The 23,259-nt window shown below is 37.6% G+C and overlaps 2 protein-coding genes across 10 annotated transcripts in view; one reads left to right on the top strand and one right to left on the bottom strand.

The window, feature by feature from the left end:
* PLGRKT (plasminogen receptor with a C-terminal lysine) overlaps positions 1 to 1,261 on the top strand; it is a 76,425-nt gene extending 75,164 nt beyond the window's left edge. For all 3 annotated transcript variants that reach the window (XM_077909529.1, XM_077909538.1, XM_077909500.1), the window contains one exon: positions 830 to 1,261. In XM_077909529.1, coding sequence (XP_077765655.1) covers positions 830 to 1,155 — 326 coding nt within the window. In that variant the 3' untranslated portion in view covers positions 1,156 to 1,261. The remainder of the gene's footprint in view (positions 1 to 829) is intronic.
* The window catches only part of CD274 (CD274 molecule), a 145,098-nt gene that overhangs the window by 104,049 nt on the left and 17,790 nt on the right, over positions 1 to 23,259 (bottom strand). For all 7 annotated transcript variants that reach the window (XM_077909416.1, XM_077909465.1, XM_077909448.1 and 4 more), the window contains one exon: positions 21,934 to 22,062. The gene's annotated coding sequence lies outside the window, so the exon portion shown is untranslated. The remainder of the gene's footprint in view (positions 1 to 21,933; positions 22,063 to 23,259) is intronic.

The raw sequence follows: 23,259 nt of genomic DNA, 5'->3' as shown, positions 1-23,259 counted from the left end.
AGAAATTACAATTGTTTTGCCTAATCCACTAACTGGCTTTAATTACATGGAAAGTTACTATTAGTTTTTCTCTGCATTCAATAAGGTCCCAACTAGAGAAGGTTTAAATTAGAGCAAAAAGAGTTTTATGAGGAGGTTGAGTTAAACAGATTTCTGGGGCATTAATTAATTAATTAATTAATTTGTACTCTATATCTCTGGGGTATAAATTCTCATCTGTCAATTTAGAAATTGAATGAGAAAGAGCATTAGGAGGAAATATAAAGTACTAGAGTATTGTTTTAGTTGGAGTAAATACTCTGGGGAAAAGAAACTGTTAACTAGATGTGTGAGGAACAACAGAAACTGCTATTTCCTGACTTAGATCAAAACAGTTGAAAATTCTGCCTTTTTAACTTTATCCTGAAGCAGTAATTTTCCATCATGAAATATTTGATAGGATTACTAATATAACTCAGAAATTAGTAACAGGAGAAAATTACCCAGGTAAGAAAAATTAATCTGTTGTCAAATTGAGTGTTTTCAATGACCAAAATGACTGGAAATCAGGGGGAGTCAAAACTGCTGTGATGAAAGCATTAAGGGGACATGAAGAAAAACAACACGAGATCTATGGAATAAAGCAGAATCTTGGTGATGATGTGGTAATTTATGCCACCCAACTATAATATACTAAGTTGTTTAATCAGGATACTTTGTTGATTCTGTTTTGATGTTTAATTCTCTTAAAATAGAAAAAAATTCTATGATAGTCCTTTCCTATGTCTATGCAAAATTGTATTGTTTTCCTTGACTTGAGTGTTTCTCTCCCCCCCTTTCTTAAATTTAGAAGTTGTGCCATCCTCCATCATCAATGATCCAGAAATCTTAAGTTTGATGTTGCAATCCATTCCCGGTATGCCACAGGAACTGAGGATAGCAACACAGTCTGGGAAGGAGAAGTTATTAAGAGAGCTACACTTTGTACTGGAAGATTCCAATCTTAACTTAGAAGAAATGAAGAAAACTTTTCTTAACACACAATTTGAAGCTGAAGACAAAAGCCTTTCAAAATTAGATAAACATCCCCGAAAAAAGAGAGATAACTACATAAAAATGAGTGATAAATGTTGTAATGTAGGTTGTACCAGAAGAGAGCTTGCTAGCCGATGCTGAGATGAAAGTATTGTGTATTTCATCTACTATTCACAGGCATTCTTAATGACATATTTCACTGATGGCTCTATCACCCCACTGATTATTAAAATTGGAGAAATCATCAGTTAGTGTTTGAGTTTTTCATTTGGTGTGTAACAAAATATTCCTTGCATTATTATAGTTTCTGCTAATAAAAATTTTTATTCCAAAAGTATTTTGCCTTCTTTACTAATTGTATAATTGTTATTGCTTTCTTAATGCTATTAACTTAAAATGACATAATCTTTATCATTTCAACCACACATAATAACTCAAAAAAAACTGAATAGTTTAGTAAAGAATTTTGCTTTGTATTAGCAGGAAAGGATAAGCCTATTTTAAAAATTTGTATTTGATAAATTATCATGTCACCCACTGTTTTTCCTCCAGACCTAATGCGCAAATGTTACTTCACTACTTAATATTAAATGCATTTATTTTTAATAGTAAGAAATAAAAGTAAAAAAAATAACTTACAATGTCTAACATCAGGTATACAAAATGGACCAAAATATTTTTATTGATATTAACTCAGATCACATATATAGAGTCACAAAACCTGGGACTTTTCTAATAGATTTTAAACATTTTTTGTGTCTTACTGAACTATTAATTGCAAACAATCAGACGAGACACTAAATCCATTTAATTTAGTTGGAGCCACATAAACTCAAGTAATTTTTCAAATTAGGGGTTTTCTCCTAATTCTACTACCTAAGACACTAAAAGTAAATTATTTTTTAAGAAGAAAAATGAAGAGATATAAAAGAAAATAACTTAATGTCATATATTATAGAAGAACTGGTTTAGCAAGGAATCAATGTTCATTTTATGTTCACTATTTGAGAATTTACAAACCATTTCTGTAACAAAATAACTGTGAAATAATATGAAAACTTGCTAGAATAGTAAATAAACAAATACCTTAGTATTTAGCCAGTTCCTTTGACTTATTTACACATATATTTGTAGGCAGCATTTATAGCAAGTTAATTTCTATCAAATATCTGTATAAAAATTCTCTCAAATTTCAAACCTCCATAAAGGTTAATCATAATGAGGCCTCTAACAAAGTTTATTAAGTCCTAACAAAGGCCACCTTATAGAACTTCATAAATGACTGCAGAACCTCGGAGGCCAAAAAAAAAAAAAAGAACCTTGGAGGCCATAAGCCATCTTGAACAAAGCCAGGAAGAAAACTATCTGAAATGGAAAGTCCAACAAAGAAGAACAAGGGCAGTACTTAGAAAATTTAACGCCCCAACAGAATTAAAAGACATTCCCAGGCACAGAGGGCATTTCCCCCAGACCCTACCCTGGCCCATATTCCTCATATGTATCTCCAAAAACAACCCTGGAGGAAAGATTCCCAGTCCCAGAATCTGCATAAACTGCTTCTGACGATATGACCACATTTTAAGTAGTACAAAGACAATCTATGGTTAACCATCTACTACACACGTTCAAATAATCAGTTAACATCGTTAAGATATCTAATTCTTATGTTACCAAAGTCTTCCTAAAACTCTGATGAGAAACTAATGATTGTATGCCTAATTTATTTCTCATATAAAAAATTTACTCAGGGGTACCCCTGGATGGCTCAGTTGGTTAAGTGAATGCCTTCAGCTCAGTTCATGATCCTGGAGTCTGGGACTGAGCCTCCCATCAGGCTCCCAGCTCAGTGGAGAGCCTGTTTCTCCCTCTCCCTCTGCTCCCCTTCCATGCTCATTCTCTCTCTCAAATAAAATGTTTAAATATATAAAAAATTTACTTCGTATATGTGTGTTAATTAGGATTGTGTTCTCTGTGAGCAATAAAACCCTACACCAGAGGCTTCAAAGAAGCCTGTGGAGTAAATATTCAACCCTGTTTAGCATCTTAATGATGCCAGCAAGTTGCTTATACCTCTCTAGTTAGCTGTGCTTAGCATACAAGTCTTCCTCCTTATGCTGCCTCATGGTCCCAAGATGGCTGCTGCACCTCAGGGGGTCAGTGTGCACACTAGGCAAGGACAGAAAGGAACAGAAGAAGGCTTAGTGTCTGGATCAGAAAAGCTAAGGCTTTGCCAGAAACTCCCACAGGTGTGCTTATGTTGTACTGGCCCGAACTGTGACATATGGACCCTGCTACCAGCAAGAGATTTGGGAGATCATTTCTAGGTTCACTTACATCCTAGAGAGTTGAGGTAGGCAACGGAGAATAGTCTAGAAAGGAGAATGAAGTAATCATCAACCTATACCATCACTCATGCATGCTGCTCTTATATCTACAATGTTCAAAGACATTAATCTTTATTAGCCTTCACTATTAAGATTACCTCCACTGGATTTGGATCTAAGGGATATCACAGGAAAAAGAAAGAAGTCTTTGGAATCCAGTAAACAGGAACTGCATTCCAGTACTTAGCAGTTATATGCATGGGCACATATATCTTTTCTCTTTAAAAAAGTATTTTTGTCTCTCTTTTTTTTTTAATTTATGATAGTCACAAAGAGACAGAGAGAGAGAGAGAGAGAGGCAGAGACATAGGCAGAGGGAGAAGCAGGCTTCATGCACCGGGAGCCCAACGTGGGATTCGATCCCGAGTCTCCAGGATCACGCCCTGGGCCAAAGGCAGGCGCTAAACCGCTGCACCACCCAGGGATCCCTCTTTTTTTTTTTTTTTTTTTTTTTTACTGAAAACATTTATTTGTATTTTTTAATTAATTGGTATTATTTTTAAAGCAGTTTTCATTCCAATTTTAGTATATATGCTGCCAAAGTGAACCAAAGTAGTTTTCAGTTTACAGAAAAATATTACAAAAAATACAGAGAGTTCTCATCTACCCCCTTACTCAGAAATAGTTTCCCCCATTATTAACATCTTGCATTAGTGAGGTACATTTGCATCACCTGATGAACCAATACTGACATCATCATCATCATCATTACTAATTAAAGTCTACTGTTTGTTAGGTTTCATCATCATCATCATCATTATCATCATCATCATCATCATTACTAATCATCATCATCATCATTACTAATTAAAGTCTACTGTTTGTTAGGTTTCATTCTTTGTGTTGTACATTCTAGTTTTTAAAAAAACTGACTTTTTTATATCAGTTTTAGGTTCACAGCAAATTTGAATGGGAAGTACAGAAAATTGGGCACCTAGGTGGTTCAGTTGGTTAAGCCTCTGTCTTCGGCTCAGATCATGATCCCAGGATCCTGGTTAAGTTCCGTACCAGACTCTCTGCTCAGGGGGAGTTTGTTTCTCCCTCTGTCTCTCACCTCACTTGTGCGAGCACTCTCTCCCTCTCTCAAAAGTAAATAAATAGGGTTGTCTGGGTGGCTCAGCAGTTGAGCCTTTGCCTTTGGCTCAGGGCATAATCCCAGAATCCCAGGATCGAGTCCCAAAACAGGCTCCCTGCATGGAGCCTGCTTCTCCCTCTACCTGTGTCTCTGCCTTTCTTTTTCTGTGTCTCTCATGAATAAATAAATATTTAAAAATAAATAAATAAATAAAATCTTTAAAAAGCTAAAAATAAAAATAAAGTACAGAAAGTTCTTATAGATTCCCTTTCCCATACCAACCTCACTCACCATTTGTATATTTGTTATACATGGTATATTTATTACGATTGATGAACCACCAGGGACATATCATTATCAAGCAAAGCCCATAGTCTACATTATGGTTCACACTTGGTATTGTACATGCTAGGGTTTTGACAAAGGTCTAATAATATGTACCCATACATACAGTGTCCTACACAATAGTTTCATTGCCCTAAAAATCTTTTGTGCTACATCTGTTCATATCTTTCTCCCCTCATGTCCCTGGCAACCTACAACCCATCTTTTTACTTTCTCCATAGTTTTGCCTTTCTAGAAACTCTTTTTTTTTTTTTTTTTTTTTAAGATTTTATTTATTTATGAGAGACACACACAGAGAGAGAGGCAGAGACACAGGCAGAGGGAGTAGCAGGCTCCAGGCAGGGAGCCCAACGTGGGACTTGATCCCGGGTCTCCAGGATCACGCCCTGGGCCGAAGCCAGGGGCCGAAGCCAGGGGCTAAACTGCTGAGCCACTCAGGCTGCCCCCTTTCTAGAAACTCTTAAAGTTATCACACAGTATTCAGCCTTTTCAGATTATCTTCTTTCACTTAGTAGTATACCTTTAAGATTCCTCCTTGTCTTTTCAAGGCTTGATAGCCCCTTTCTTGATAGCACTGAATAACACTCCTTCATACAGATAAATCACAGTTCATCTATCCATTCACCTATTGAAGGACATTTTGATTTGGCAATTATGAATAAAGATGCTATAAATATTTGTATGCAGGTTTTTGTGTGGACAGAGGTTTTCAACTCCTCTGGGTAAATGCCAAGGAATACAGTTACTAAATCATATGATAAGAATACATAGTTTTGGGAAAAAAAAAAAAAAACCTGATAAACTGTATTCCAAAGTGGGTGTACTATTTTGCATTCCCATCAGCAATGAATGAGAGGTCCTGCTACTTACTGCCTATCCGCACCAGCACTTGATATTGTTGGTGTTCTGGATTTTGGTCATTCTAGTAAGTGTGCAACAGTGTTTAATTGTTGTTTTAATATGCAATATCCTAATGATATATGCTGTTGACCATCTTTTCATAGCTATCAGTATATCTTAGCCATCAGTATTAGCCATCAGTATATCTTATTTGGTGGAAACGTCTGTTCATATGTTTTGCTAATTTCTTCATCAATCTATTTATTTTCTTATTGTTGAGTTCAAAGAGTTTTCTGTATATACTTTGGGTACCAGACATTTATCAGATGTGCATTTTACATATATTTTGTCTTGGTCTATAGCTTGTTTCATTCTCCAAAGAGTGTCTTTCACAGAGAAGAAGGCTCACATCTTATCAATTTTAACTTTCATGAATTATGTTTCAGTATTATATCTAAAAGGTCAGGGCAGCCCGGTGGCTCAGCAGTTTAGCACCGCCTTCATCCCAGGGTGTGATCCTGGAGACCTGGGATGAGTCCCGTGTCGGGCTCCCTGCATGGAGCCTGCTTCTCCCTCTGCCTGAGCCTGCTTCTCCCTCTGCCTCTGCCTCTCTCTCTCTCTCTCTCTCTGTGTGTGTGTGTGTGTGTGGGTCTCTCATGAATAAATAAATAAAATCCTTAAAAATAAAATAAAAGGTCACTAATGATTCACTCACATGCGATATTTAAGAAACAAAACAAATTAAGAGAAAAGAGACAAACAAAAAACCAGACTCTTGGGAACCCTGGGTGGCGCAGCGGTTTAGCGCCTGCCTTTGGCCCAGGGCGCGATCCTGGAGACCCGGGATCGAATCCCACGTCGGGCTCCCGGTGCATGGAGCCTGCTTCTCCCTCTGCCTGTGTCTCTGCCTCTCTCTCTCTCTGTGTGACTATCATAAATAAATAAAAATAAAAAAAAAACTTTAAAAAAAATAAAAAAATAAAAAAAATAAAAAACAAAAAACCAGACTCTTAACTATAAAAAACAAACTTATGATTACCAGAGGGGAGGTGGTTGGAGGGATGGGGCAAATAGGTTGTGGGGATTAAAGAGTTCACTTAACACAATGAGCAGAGTAATGTATAGAATTGTTGAATCATTATATTGTACACCTAAAACTAATATAACACTGTACATTAATTATACTGGAATTAGGGGGCGGGGCAAGAGGGCAGAGGAGTAGGATTCCCAAGTCACCTGTCCCCACCAACTTACCTAGATAACTTTCAAATCATCCTGAAAACCTACAAATTCGATCTGAGATTTAGAGAGAACAGGTGGAACGCTACAGAGAGAAGAGTTTTCGCTTCTAACAAGGTAGGAAGGGGGGGTGCTAAAAAAGAACCAAGTGGGGGAGGGGCCCCTGCGAGGAGCTGGGCTAAGGCCCTGGGGAGAAAGCCTCCTGGGACAAGAAAGCCCAGGCCCGGAGAAGCAGGAACTTTAAAAACCTGCACCGGATTTTTCCTGGCTGGAAAGGCGCTCACAGAGAACTCAGGCAGGATCGCAGGAGGGGCAGTGGAGCCACCAGGTTCCTGGGGTCACTAACAGAGGAAGTGCACCCGGGTGAGAGCGTACCACAGACCCCCAGCGGAGCTTGGTAAAGGGTTGGAATGCATGCCCCGCAGGGCCTCGGGAGCAGCTCAGGCAGCAGCTCTGGGGTAGGGGGCTGTGTGGCACAGGAACACGATTCCAGTGACACAGGTCCCAGATCCCAGGGTGCCGGGAGACACAGTCCAGGATCCTGCGCTCCCCCTGGGACAGGCAGAGGCCAGGAGGGCACAGGACAGTGAGGACTCTCCTGCCACCTACGGGTGCCCCCAAGCTGTGCAGATCAGCACACCCCACCACCAACCCCCAGAGCATCCAGGCCCCTGAGGACTGGAAGACTGCAGTAGTTACTGGGGTACCTGACCCCAGAGCTGGAGAGCTGGCCTCCGCCAGTGTTATTGTTCCTCCTTGTGTCACTGTGTGCCTGGGACGGAGCGGGGCCGCCAGGTAACAGGGGTCTCACAGGACAAACAGCTCCCACTGAGCCGTGCACCTGGCAGGGGGCGGGGCAGCACCCCCAGGTGCACACACCTGAGAATCAGCACAGCAGCCCCTCCCCCAGAAGACCAGCTGGAAGGACAGGGGAAGAGCAAGTTCTTGACTGAGCAGCACTGGAAAGCTCCAGGGGAAGTCAAGGGACTTACAGTATATAGAACCAGAGGATACCCCTCCTTTCTTTGTTTTTCCTCCTTTTTCCAGTACAACTCGTTTTTATATCAGACTGTAAATTTCCATTTTTTTTTCTTTCCCACCTTAACTACAATATTTTACCATCTCTTCATTTTTAAGATTCTTCCTTTTTGACTTTTATATTTCTACAATTACAGGTCCTAGATATATTTTCCACTTCTAGATTCCCTTCAACATACTCAACCTAATTTTGGGAGATATACAAGATATGTTTTTTTGTTTTGTGTTGTGTTTTTTGTTTACTCTACCTCATTTTGTTCTACAATGGCAGAAGTTAATACCTTCTAAAACATGATCGGTATGCACCCAGAACCAAGTGGTATACCGTGCTGGTTCATTCTGTGAGATTCCTATTCCCATTCTGCCCCCCTCTTTTATCTCATTTATGTTTTGGTGGTCAGTGTTGGGGCCCTCTACAAGTATTTCTGGTTTATATGAGACTGAGCATCTTCTAATATACAGAACTTAATATACTCAGAAACAAGAGGATCACCCTCTAGAACCCCTCAGGTAGACTACATTCTCCCTCCACTACAACTTCTTCACCACAACCATCTCCCAGTCCCCCCTCTTTTTTTTCCCCTCCTTTTTTTTCTTTTTTCTTTTCTTTTTTCTCTTCTTTAGGATTCCTGGCCTTTAATTTTTTTACTACCTTGTTTTAAAATTTGTTTTTCACTTTAGTGGTCCTTTTGTTTTATTTCATTCGATCTTTGTTTTCAATTTCTGGTCTCTGACCTGGGCAGAATCATCTGGGGTGAAATTTACTTAGGTCGTGGTTGATATTCTTGACACAGCCCGCTCATACAGCCACTCTGCACTGAGCAAAATGACTAGTAAGAAGAACTCACCACAAAAGAAAGAATCAGAAACAGTACCCTGCATAGAGTTACAGAATTTGGATTACAATTCGATGTCAGAAAGCCAATTCGAAGCACAATTATAAAGCTACTGGTGGCTCTGGAAAAAAAGCATAAAAGATTCAAGAGACTTCAGGACTGCAGAATTTAGATCTAATCAGGCCGAAATTAAAAATCAATTAAATGAGATGCAATCCAAACTGGAGGTCCTAACAACAAGGGTTAATGAGGTAGAAGAAACAGTGAGTGACACAGAAGACAAGATGATTACAAGGAAGGAAGCTGAGGAAAAAAAAGAGAAAAACAAATAAAAGACCATTAGGAAAGGTTAAGGGGAATAAATGACAGCCTCAGAAGGAAAAATCTACGTGTAATTAGGGTTCCGGGAGGCACCTAGAGGGACAGAGGGCCAGAAAGCATTTTTGAACAAATCATACCTAAGAACTTCTCTAATTTGGGGAGGGAAACAAGCATTCAGATCCAGGAGATAGAGAGGCCCCCTCCCCTAAAATCAATAAAAACCATTCAACACCTCGACATTTAATAGTGAAACTTGCAAATTCCAAAGATAAAGAGAAAATCCTTAAAGCAGCAAGAGACAAGAGATCCCTAATTTATATGGGGAGAAATATTAGATTAACAGCAGACTTCTCCACAGAGATCTGGCAGGCCAGAAAGGGTGGCAGGATATATTGAGGGTCCTAAATGAGAACATGCAGCCAAGAATACTTTACCCAGCAAGGCTCTCATTCAGACTAGAAGGAGAAATAAAGAGCTTCCAAGATAGGCAGAAACCGAAAGAATATGTGACCACCAAACCAGCTCTGCAAGAAATATTAAGGGGGACTCTGTAAAAGAAAGAGGAAGCCCAAAGAAATAATTCACAAAAACAGGGACTGAATAGGTATTATGATGACACTAAATTCATATCTTTCAACAGTAACTCTGAACGTGAATGGGTTTAATGATCCTATCAAAAGACGCAGGATTTCAGACTGGATAAAAAAACAAGACCCATCTATTTGCTGTCTACAAGAGACTCATTTTAGACCTAAGGATACCTACAGCCTGAAAATAAAAGGTTGGAGAACCATTTACCATTCAAAGGTCCCCAAAAGAAAGCAGGAGTAGCAATCCTCATATCAGATAAATTAAACTTTATCCCAAAGACTGTAGTAAGAGATGAAGAGAGACACTATATCATACTTAAAGGATCTATCCAACAAGAGGACCTAACAATCATGAATATTTTATGCCCCTAATGTAGGAGCTGCCAAGTATATCAATCAATTAATAACCAAAGTAAAGATATACTTAGATAATAACACACTAATACTGGGAGACTTCAACACGGCACTTTCTGCAAATGACAGTTCTTATAAGCACAACATCTCCAAAGAAACAAGAACTTTAAATGATACACTGGACCAGACGGATTTCACAGATATTTACAGAACTTTACATCCAAATGCAACTGAATACACATTCTTCTCAAGTGCACATGGAACTTTTGCCAGAATAGAACACATGGTGGGTCACAAATCAGGTCTCAACCGATACCAAAAGATTGGGATTGTCCCCTGCATATTTTCAGACCATAAAGCTTTGAAACTTGAACTCAACCACAAGAAGAAATTCGGAATAAACTCAAACACGTGGAGGTTAAAGAGCATCCTGCTAAAAGTTGAAAGGGTCAACCAGGAAATTAGAGAAGAATTAAAAAGATTCATGGAAACTAATGAAAATGAGGATACAACCATTCAAAATCTTTGGGATACAGTAAAAGCAGTCCTAAGAGGGAAATACATCACAATACAAGCATACCTCAAAAAATTGGAAAAAACTCAAATACACAAGCTAACTTCACACCTAAAGGAACTGGAGAAAGAACAGCAAATAAAACCTACACCAAGCATAAGAAGAGAGTAAATAAAGATTCGAGCAGAACTCAATTAAATAGAGACCAGAAGAACTGTAGAACAGATCAACAAAACCAGGAGTTGGTTCTTTGAAAGAATTAATAAGATAGATAAACCATTAGCCAGCCTTATTAAAAACAAAAGAGAAAAGACTGTAATTAATAAAATCACCAATGAAAAAGGAGAGATCACAACCAATGCCAAGGAAATACAAACGATTTTAAAAGCATATTATGAGCAGCTATACGCCAATAAATTAGGCAATCTAGAAGAAATGGACGCATTTCTGGAAAACCACAAACTACCAAACTGGAACAGGAAAAAAATAGAAAACCTGAACAGGCCAATAACCAGGGAGGAAACTGAAGCAGTCATCACAAACCTCCCAAAACACCAAAGTCCAGGGCAGATGGCTTCCCAGGGGAATTCTTCCAAGCTCGTTTTATGAGGCCAACTTCACCTTAATTCAAAAACCAGACAAAGACCCCACCAAAAGGGAGAATTATAGACCAATATCCCTGATGAACACAGATGCAAAAACTCTCAACAAGATACTAGCCAATAGGATCCAATAGTACATTAAGAAGATTATTCACCATGACTAAGTGGGATTTATCCCCAGGATGCAAGGCTGGTTCAACACTCGTAAAACAATCAATGTGATATATCATATCAACAAAAGAAAAAACAAGAACCATATGATCCTCTCAATGGATGCAGACAAAATACAGCATCCATTCCTGATCAAAACTCTTCAGAGTTTAGGGATAGAGGAAACATTCCTCAGCATCTTAAAAGCCATCTATGAAAAGCCCACAGCAAATATCATTCTCAATGGGGAAACACTGGGAGCCTTTCCCCTAAGATCAGGAACATGACAGGGATGTCCACTCTCATCACTGCTATCCAACATAGTACTAGAAGTCCTAGCCTCACCAGTCAACAAAAAGAAATAAAAGACATTCAAATTGCCAAAGAAGAAGTCAAACTCTCCCTCTTTGCAGATGACATGATACTGTACATAGAAAACCCAAAAGTGGGCAGCCCCAGTGGTGCAGTGGTTTAGCGCCGCCTGCAGCCCAGGGTGTGATCCTGGAGACCGGGAATCAAGTCCCACGTTGGGCTCCTTGCATGGAGCCTTCTTCTCCCTCTGCCTGTGTCTCTGCCTCTCTCTCTCTCTCTCTCTCTGTGTGTTTCTCATGAACAAATAAATAAATAAATAAAAATCTTAAAAAAAAAAAAAAAAAGAAAACCCAAAAGACTCCACCTCAAGATTGCTAGAACTCATATAGCAATTCAGCAATGTGTCAGGATACAAAATCAATGCCCAGAAGTCAGTGGCATTTCTACACTAGTAATGAGACTGAAGAAAGAAAAATTAAGTTATCAATCCCATTTACAATTGCACCCAAAAGCATAAGATACCTAGGAATAAACCTAACCAAGATGAACTATTGGGACTTAATCAAGATAAAAAGCTTCTTCACAGCAAAAGAAACAGTCAACAAAACTAAAAGACAACCTACAGAATGGAAGAAGATATTTGCAAATTACATATCAGATAAAGGGCTAGTATCCAAGATCTATAAAGAACTTATGAAACTCAACAGCAAAGAAACAAACAAGCCAATCATGAAATGGGCAAAAGACATGAACAGAAATTTCACCAAAGAAGACATAGATATGGCCAACAAGCACATGAGAAAATGCTCTGCATCACTTGCCATCAGGGAAATACAAACCAAAATCACAATGAGATACCACCTCACACCAGTAAGAATGGTGAAAACAAGACAGGAGACAAATGTTGGAGAGGATGTGGAGAAAGGGGAACCTTCTTGCACTGTTGGTGGGAATGTGAACTGGTACAGCCACTCTGAAAAACTGTGTGGAGGCTCCTCAAAGAGTTAAAAATAGAGCTACCCTACGACCCAGCAATTGCACTGCTGGGGATTTACCCAAAAGATACAGATGCAGTGAAAAACCAAGACACCTGCACCCCAATGTTTATACCAACAATGTCCACAATAGCCAAACTGTGGAAGGAGCCTTGGTGTCCATCGAAAAATGAATGGATAAAGATGTGGTCTATATACACAATGGAATATTACTCAGCCATTAGAAACGACAAATACCCACCATTTGCTTCAACATGGATGGAATTGGAGGGTATTATGCTGAGTGAAGTTAAGTCGATCGGAGAAGGACAAATATTACATGGTTTCATTCATTCGGGGAATATAAAAAATAGTGAAAGAGATTAAAGGAGAAAGGAGAGCAAATGAGTGGGAAATATCAGTGAGGGTGACAGAACATGTAAGACTCCTAACTCTGGGAAACGCACAAGGGGTAGTGAAAGGGGAGGTGGGCAGGGGGTTGGGGTGACTGGGTGACGGGCACTGAGGGGGGCACTCGATGGGATGAGCACTGGGTGGTATACTATATGTTGGCAAATTGAACTCCAATATACAAAAAAAAAAAAAAAAAAAACCCACCTCTATTTTCCAGCTTCTATTACGCAGTTCTAAAGCCACGTGCACATTTTTAGGTTTTCAATAGCTGTATTCATTTGCTTGGGCTGCCATCATAAAGCAGCACAGTCTGAGTGGCTTGAACAACAGTATTTTTTTTCTCATAGTGTTGAGGTTGGAAGACATCAAAGTGATGGCAGGGTTAATTTTTCCTGAGGCCTCTCTCCTTGGCTTGCTGACAGTGGTTTCCTTGCTATACACTCACATGGTCTTTTCTTGGTGTGTACACATCTCTGTGTCCCTTTTTATTTTTTTTTTCTTATAAGGACATCAGTAATACTGGAATAGGACCAACCTTTAAGACCTCATTTAACCTTAATTACCTTTTGATAGGTCCAATCTCAAAATTGTCATATCCTAAAGTACTGGGGGGTAGGGATCTAACAAATGAATTGGGGGGGGGCACAATTAAGTTCAACTACTGCAAGAGACATTGGGAAATCATTCCTAGCCCTGACACTCAAGATAAGCATGAGAGAACAGACTATAGAGGAAACTGTGCCAGTTAACCTAAGATTTTCCTCATGCTGCTGCTCTTAGGCCATGAAAGTCTCACTCAAAGACATTAATCTGCATTTATTCACCTTCACCATTTTGGTTAACTTCAACTGGAGTTGGAGTCAAGGGATACAGTGGCAAAAAAAGGTGTTAGCATCCAAAAGACATGGGGTGGGAATCACAGATCCAGCATTTACCAACTATATTCATTAGCATATTTATATCTTTTCTTTAAATAGGTTCCTTTGTTTCTTTTTAAGGACATGCAGACACTTGAGTTGTGCCTCAAAAGTCTGTGAATCCTTAATTTCTCAGTGACCCTCAACTGTAGGATAACTCCACATACTGCACATGTGCAAGCCAAAGTTATATTGGACAAGTTCCTTCATCTTTCTCAACTTGATGTTTCTTTTTGTAAAAAAGGAAAATACTCCCTTTAGTGGACAGTAGTAAGAACTCCAAAAGATGACTCATGTAGAATGCCTACAAACCACTCAAGAACTTAATATATGTGTGTTTTTTCTCTTTTCTCAATTTTAACCTTATGGTCTGTTTAGAGATGTTTTATGTTCCATTTAACTCTCATGCATCATGATAGTCAGACCTCAGAAAATATGTCTAAACAGTTTATGAGACCCTTGAATTGAGAACTTTATATTAATATTCTTTACATCTCCTATGACAGTGCCTATTACCTACTAGGTACATTACAAACAACTGTCTAAATCAATAATTCTTTGCTGTTTAATTCAATCATTTCTTACATAAAATGAGTTGGTACTGAACTAATTTCTTTTGCAGGTGACAGAATTTCAATGTAAAAAATAAAAGCAACTGAAAAAATTCATATTGTATTAAAAAATGTGCATTATCTTTCTTACTTGCAAAAGAAACAAGATGCTTCTTCAGATAAAGCCAAGATGTGTAAAAAATATGTATAAACATGAAATATACATGAAAAAATAAAATCATAAAAACATGAAATAATTTACAGTCATCATGTTGTTTTAAATGTAAAGACATCAATATATTTGTATTTTTCTATTTATGCATTGTATTATATTTTACAAAATGTCCTTTAATAATAGAAAATAGCAAAATGGTAGACTAGGAAGCTATAAGCTCTTGTTCCCCCGTGGAAACATAACCAGAAACTGGCCAAACTACTGCAGAAAATTTCTGGAAAACCATTAGAAAAATCAGGTTACAGTTGCTTAATGAATGCCACATTCAGAACAGTAGAGAAGATTTGTGGTGAGTTTTTTTTAAAAGATCTGTTGAATTTGATTTACTAGTATTTTTTCAATTTTTCATTTAAATTCAATTTAACATATAGTATATAATCAATTTCAGAAGTAGAACTTAGTGATTCATCAGTAACATATAACACCCAGTGCTCACTACATCAAGTGCTGTCCTTAATGCCCATCATCCAGTTACCCCATCCCTCCACCCACCTCCCCTCCAGCCACCCTCAGTTTGTTTCTTTTTTTTTTTAATTAGCCCCTCTGTGCCCGTCTTTCTCCATTAAGCTTCCTGTGCTTTTTTCTCCTTTTTTTTTTTTTTTTTTTTTTTTTGAGGGAGAGAGAGAGTGAGCTGGGGAGGGGCAGAGAAGAGAGAGAGAACTTTTTTTTTTTAATTCAATTAATTAACATATAACTTATTATTGGTTTCAGAGGTAGAGGTCAGTGATTCATCAGTTTTATATAATACCCAGTGCTCATTACATCACATGCCTTCCTTAATGTCCATTATGCAGTTACCCCATCTTCCCACCCCACCCCCTTCCAGCAACCCTCAGTTTGTTTCCTATAGTTAAGAGTTTCTTATGGTTTGTCTCCCTCTCTGGTAAAGAAGATGTGGTGTATATATACAATGGAATATTACTCAGCCATCAGAAAGGACGAATACTCACCTTACATCAATGTGGATGGAACTGGAGGGTATTATGCTAAGTGAAATAAGTCAATTGGAGAAAGACAATTATCATATGGTTTCACTCATGTGTGATAAGTTCTTTATATATTTTGCATACTAACCCTTTATCTGATGTCATTTATAAATAAGATTTGTGGTGTTTTAATTGCTTGTCCCACCCTCATATGAAGTGTTAGTCTTTATCTAGAAGAAGGGACAGTCCAGTAATCCTTTCCCTCTTGAACAAGAGTAAAGAGTTGACATTATTTGTAAGTTAATGTATATGACAGCTACTGAAAGACTGTCATTTGTTTAACCTAACTCAGATCTCGTGGAAAAACAGAGGGCACTGCTTATGATATCTTCAAAGAGAGTAGAGACCCACAAAACACCAGGAGCAAGAGATTATGGGTGGAGACATATAATAGGCCATCTCAGGCCCTGATGAGAAGTGGGACAAAACTATTTAGGGAACTAAGACATTCAAAAGCGTCTATTTACAGAGGAATTGAGAAACTCACAGGAAGGCCAAGGAAAGATACAGGCTTAGAGAAGATCCAAGAACAAGCTTTCACTTCTGGCTGTTTTCTAGGTTCAGAGCAAGTCTAGCTCATTGATGGATTATATATCACTATAGAGAGAACCTGCCAAAACTGGTGAACTGGGCTGTGTTTCCAACGGTCTCACTTCTAACAACAACAACAAAAATTCACAAGGCATATAAAGATGAAGACATATACCACTCAAAAGAACAATATAAGTTGACAGAAACCATCCTTGAGGAGGCCGAGACATTGAACGTACCAGATAGATACTTTAGTAAAACTATTTTAAGCATGCTGAAATACCTAAAGGAAATGATTGCAAATTTCTAAAGGAAATTAATAAATTGATGTGTGAACAAAATGAGAATATCAACAAAGAGAAAGTATAAAAAGGAGCCAAACAAAAATTCTGGAGCTGAAAAATAAATTATTAAGTTGAGAAGTTACTAATGGGTAACAAGAGCAGATTTGAGAAGTCAGAAGAAATAATCAGGAAATATGAAAAGACAATTGAAATAATTAAGTCTGAGAAACAGAATGAAGAAAAATAAACAGAGTTTAACAGATTTTTAGGACACCATCAAATGACTATTATATGCATCACAGGAATCTCATAAGAAGTAAGAAACAGCAGCAGGAAATTTATTTGAAGAAATAATGACTAGAATCCCACAGAGCTCCCTAGCCCCTTCCACTATGTGAGGACACAGCAAGGAGTTAACAGTTTGAAACCCAGAAGAGAGCCCTCACCACAGCTGAACCATGCTGGCACCCTGAATTCAGACAGACTTCCAGCTTCCAGAACTGTGAGACAGATGTTGCTTATGAGCCACCAAGTCTGTAGTGCTTTGTTATAGCAGACCGAATAGACTGAAACTATATATTTATATCAAATAAAATAGACTTCTAGTCAAAAACTGTTACAAGTAACAATGAGGACATTAAATATTAAGCAAAGTGCTTATTCATTCAGAATATGTAACAGTTACAAACATATATGTAACAATCTCCAGAGCCCAAAAGTATATGAAGCAAACACTGATAAAATTTCATGGAGAAATAAACTCTACCTCAAAAGCTGAATATTTCAATTTTGTTGAAAAGATCAACAAAAGTGACAAACCCCTACAGGTTGATTAAAGAAGAGAGGGAAGACTCTACTTAGTAAAATCAGAAATGAAACTTGGGATAATGTTACCGACCGTAGACAAGTAAAAGGTATTGCAACAGAATACTATTACTTATTGTATACACATAAAAGGGATAACAAGATGAAATGAATATATTCCTATAAGCAAACCAATCTACTAAAATCCATCATGAAGAAACAGAAAATCTCAATATCTCTATACCTAGGTAAGGATACTGAGTCAGTAATCAAAATCTGGTAACGAAAACAATAAAAGGCCAGGACAAGATGGTTTCACTAGTAAATTCTACCAAATGTTTAAAGAAGAATTAAAGCCAAACCTTCTCAAGTTTTTCCAACAAATTGAAGAAGTAGAACACTTCCTAACTCATTCTCAGGAGCCAACATTACTCCTGACAGACAGATACTACATAGAAACAAGACAGACACAACATAGAAAGGAAAACTAGAGACCAATTTCCCTTATGAATACTGATGACAAAACCCTCAACAAAACCCAGCAAACTGAATTCTGCAGAATGTTAAAAGGATACCCCCATGACCAAGTGAAATTTATTCCTGGAATGCAAGGACAGTTCAGCATATAAAAGTCAATTAATGTAATACACCACATTAATAGAATGATAGGAGAAAACATAAAAGAATTTGACAAAATTCAACACCATTTCATGACAAACCAAGAATAGAAAAATTCTTCCTCAACATGATAAAGGCTATTGTGAAAAACATAACTTAACATCATTTTCAATAGTGAAGGACTGAAACCTAAACCCCTAAGATCAGGAACAATGAAAAGACGATCGTTTTCATCCTTTCAATTCAATATAATAGCCAGAAGAATTAGATAAGAGAAAAGGGGGAAAAAGGCATGCAGATTGGAAAAGAAATAACCTATTTTCTACCTGAAGATATGATCTGATACAGAAAAATACCTAAAGACAATTTCAATAATGTAACAGTATACAAAATCAGCATGTAAAAATTGGCTGTATTTATATATACTAACAATGAACATAAATGCAATGGAGAAGACAATTTCATTTACAAGAGCATCAAAAATAACACAATACTGAAGAATAGAGTTAAACAAGGGGAAACTTTCAAAACATTATTATAAGAATTAAAGCACAAATATATGAAAACACATACTATGTTCATGGATTGGAAGACTTAATACTATTAAGAGGTCAATACTATCCAAAGTTATCTACAGGTTCAGTGTCATCCCTATCAAAACACCAATAACTTTTTTTGTAGAAATAGAATGAAGATAAATAAGAACAGTTATTTTTTCCTTAAACCTAATTTCAAAACTTTCTGCAAAACTTCAGCTGCAGTAATCAAAATGGTGAGGTATTGACATAAGGACAGTCATGTAAATCAACAGAATAAAAGAGAGCTCAAAATAAACTCTTGGTTTGGTCAAATGCTTTTTGAAAAGGGTGCCAAGATCATTTAATAGGGAAAGGACAATCTTGTAATGAGTGGTGCCAGGAAAACTGAATATTCACCTGCAAAAAGAAGGACCTGAACACTGATCTCATATGATATAAAATTTAACTCAAAATGTATCAGAGATCTAAATGTAAGTGCTGAAAATAAAATTATTAGAAGAAAACATAAGATAAAATCTTCTTGACACTGGATGTGGCAATGCTTTCATGGATATGACACCAAAAGCACAGACAACAAAAGAAAATAGATATAATGAAATTTATTAAAACATCTGTTCTTTTGGACATTGCCCTAAGCAACATATTCATGGATACATTTCCTCAGGCAAGGGAAACAAAAGCAAACATAAACTATTGGGACTACACCAAAATAAAAAGCTTTTCTACAGCAAAGGAAACCATCAACAAAACAAACAGGCAACCCATTACATGGGAGAAGATATTTGCAAATGATATATCTGATAAGAGGTCAATATTCAAAATACATAAGGAATTTATACAACACCAAAACAAACGATCCAATTTAAAAATGGGTAGAGGACCTGAATAGACATTTTCCCAAAGACATACAGATGGTCAATGAACACATGAAAAGATGATCAACAATCACTAACCATCAAGGAAATGCATTTCAAAACCACAATGAGATATCTTCTCACACCAGTCAGAATGGGTAATATCAAAAAGAAAATAAATAACAAGTGTCTGTGAAGATTTGGAGAAAAGGAAACCTTCATGCACTGTGGGTAGGAATGTAAATTGGTGTAGCTTCTGTGGAAAACAGCATGAAAATTCCTCAAAAAATTAAAAATGGATATACCATATGATCCAGTAATTCCACTACTGGGTATTTATCCAAAGAAAACAAAAACATTAACTTTAAAAGATACATGCACCCCTATGTTTACTGCAGCATTATTTACAATAGTCAAGATATGGAAGCAACTCAAGTGTCCACTGACAGATGAATGGATAAAAAAGAGGTGACACACATACACACGTGTGCATGTAGACATGCACACATACACACACACATAACAGAATATTACCCAATCATAAAAAGGATGAAATCTTGCCATTTGCAACATGGGTGGACCTAGAGAGTATTATGCTAAGTGAAATAAATCAGACAGAGAGAGACAAATACCATATCATTTCACTGATACGTGGAATCTAAAAAAACAAAACAAAACAAAGCAGAAAGAGACCCATAAATAAAAAAACAAATTGGTGGTTGCCAGAGGGGTAGGGAGTAGGAGTACAGGGCAAAATAGATAAAGGAGACCAAGAGGTACAAACTTCCAGCTATATAATAAGTAAGCCATGGAGATGAAAAGTACAGTATAGGGAATATAGTCAATAATATTGTAATAACATTGTATGATGGCAGATGGGTGACTACACTTATCCTGATGAGCACTAAGTTATGTGTAGAATTGTCAAATTAATATGTTGTACATCTGACACTAACATAACACTGTATGTTAATTATACAAAGAAGTAGATTTCAAAGAAAAAACTTTTAAACATTTGTGTGTCAAAGGACACTGTCAAAGAATGAAATAAAAACTCACAAAATGGGAGGAAATTATACAAGGGTTAATATCTAGACCATGTGAAATAGAAAACAATGTTTTAAAGTATTTTCTGCATGATATGAAGAGACATCTGGAAATTAATTTCTAAATAATCAATTACTTTGTAAAACATTACTGTACATGGCCTGTTATCTAAAGTTAGTCAACTCATAAAAATACCTTCAAAATGGCAGTTTTTAAGAGCCTCTCCCAAACTGCTTGTCTTAATGAAAATATATCCAAAATGACTAGTCTGACCGTCCCATAGCCCTAGATAGATATTATGTGAAGAATTACACAATGCCCAGTATTTGACAAATGGCCTTCCTCCAATTATGAAGGACTTAATCATATATTTTTATTGGATACAGAAAGTATTTATTAGTTTATTTCAAAAGTACAACTTATATAAAGCCCTCAAGCTTACCTTAGTGGAACAGATCTAGTCTGACTAGACTTTGAACACACACAAATCAGGTTTATAAACATGTGATTTCATTTGCATTAAAAGTTTAAGGATACTTTGAGAGTCATCTACTGAGCCCATTGACTTATTTAAAAATTTAAAAAGTGAGCCCAGATGTCCACTGACAGATGAATGGATAGAGAAAATGTGGTGTGGATGCCTGGGTGGCTCGGTGGTTGAGCACCTGCCTTAGGCTTGGGGCATGATTCTGGGGTCCTGGGATCGAGTCTCTCATCGGGTTCCCCACAGGGAGCCTGGTTCTCCCTCTGCCTATGTCTCCGCCTCTCTCTTTGTGTCTGTCTCTCATGAATAAAGAAAATGTGGTGTGTGTGTGTGTGTGTGTGTGTGTGTGTGTGTGTGTTGGAATACTACTCAGCCATCAAAAAGAATGAAATCTTGCCATTTGCAACCACGTGGATGGAACTACAGGGTATTATACAAAGTGAAATAAGTCAGAGAGTGACAAGACCATATGATTTCACTCATATGTGGAATTTAAGAAACAAAACAGAAGAACATAGGGGAAGGGGAGGAAAAATAAAATGAGACAAAAACAGAGAGGGAGGCAAACCATAAGAGGCTCCTAACTATAAGGAAAACTCTGAGGGTTGCTGGAGGGGAGGCAGACAGGGGGATGGAGTAACTGGGTGATGGGCATTATGGAGGGCACTTGATGTCATGAGCACTGGGTGTTTATATGCAACTGATATCACCGAATTCTACCTCTGAAACTAAACAGTATATGCTAATTAAACTGAATTTATATATATATATATTTTAAAGTGATTAAAAATCTGACCACAAATGCAAAAATCATTAAATACCATAAGTCCACCATAAGGATATAAGGTTTTTACACAAATATGTGTTACCAATATATTCTTCCTGGGATTGTGAAATCCTATAAATTTTTCCTTGGTGTGTGTGCATGTGTGTGGGTGGATATGTGTTCCCCGGTATCTAAAAATAATAATTACAATTTCAAATAAAAAATATTCAGATAGCTGGTAACAGCTCACCAATTACCCAGGGAGTCAAAAGAAAACCAGAAATTAGTAGAAAGTGAGAGAGTCTGATTACCTACCACCGTAAGATCATCCATCTGGTGCTAAGACTTAAAGAGATGACACCCCCAGAGGTCCATGCGTTTTCCTAATCCGCATCAGGATCTCAAGAGAGCAGAGGTTCCTTCTAAGCTTAGTATCCCAATGCTCTGCAATAAGGAATGGAAAAGTCCATGTAAACTTTACAAGTTATTGTACAAACCTAAAGTGATCTTTTGGGAATTTTAATACTTTTCATAGGACTTGGTTTAAACATCATTAGTCTTCTTTCCTTTGTGAACAATTTTCTGTGCATCCATCACAACTTTGTAGATGGACTATACAGAAATCAATCTAATTGTTCTACAGTTTTTAATTCTTGAAAATGAAATACAAATAAGTGGGGATAGTTTAGAAAAATAATAGGTTATACAGCAAATGTTAAACCAAGACAAACACCAAGACAATCTCTAGCTGATGAGCTCAGAGGTCAATTTTATTTTTAAAACTATATAACATACCTTTAAATAAGAAAATGACATTAAAATTATAAGTATTTAAGTATGCACAAAAATAGTTGTAGAGGAGGGAAGAAGAGGTAAATTCAAATTTTAAAACAAACAAGTAGTAGAAGAATATTGAGAGCACAAAGGGAAAGGGGATGTGGGGAGAGAGGCGCAATGGGTGAAAGTTTTGAGAAAAATGTTTTGGGGAGCTGTTGGAGAAAGGGGTGGAGCCGGGGCCCTTGACAAGATCTGAGTGTTGAGCCAAATGCTATAAAAGCTACCTGGAGCCATAAAGGGAGAGCATTCTGAAACCTAGGATAGGTACACAGGCAAAGGCAGGAGGCAACAGCAGCTGCAGTCCCTAGAGAAAGGCTGGAATGTTAGAGGAGAAGAGACCAACTCCAGGATGCTTGGTCTTACCTGCTAGAAGTCTGGCTGCTACTGAGCCAACTCTTTAGAGAAAGCATGGCCTAGTGGGTAAGCAATGAACAGGTGAAGTTATGTGACATCCAATTCCTAGATGTCATGATGATGATGTGTGAGAAACACCGTAAGAAGATCTCCAACATCCAGGAAGAGCTGCTACTGGGATCTGAAGCCAATGTGAGTGAGAGCTCCTGCCCCTGCTAGTTTGCATCTCCTGCTGGCTCCTATTGGGCTGTCCACCAATGTGCATGGCAGCCCACAAGACCTGGCTCAAGACCTCATTGACTGCCTGTGCTCAGCCTCACTCTACACATGCAGATGGAAGTAGTGATCTATCAAAATAGTGTCAAGGGAGTTAAAAAGTATCATTGTGCAAGCATTAGCACAGTCCTAGGAGTAGCCAGAGGCAAGAGAACCTTGGTAATACTGTCACAC

The sequence above is a fragment of the Canis aureus genome, chromosome 1 (genome assembly GCF_053574225.1).
Source record: "Canis aureus isolate CA01 chromosome 1, VMU_Caureus_v.1.0, whole genome shotgun sequence".
NCBI classification, from domain to species: domain Eukaryota; kingdom Metazoa; phylum Chordata; class Mammalia; order Carnivora; family Canidae; genus Canis; species Canis aureus.
The sequence above is the reverse complement of the archived record's forward strand: the minus strand, read 5'-3'. Positions and strand labels throughout refer to the sequence as shown.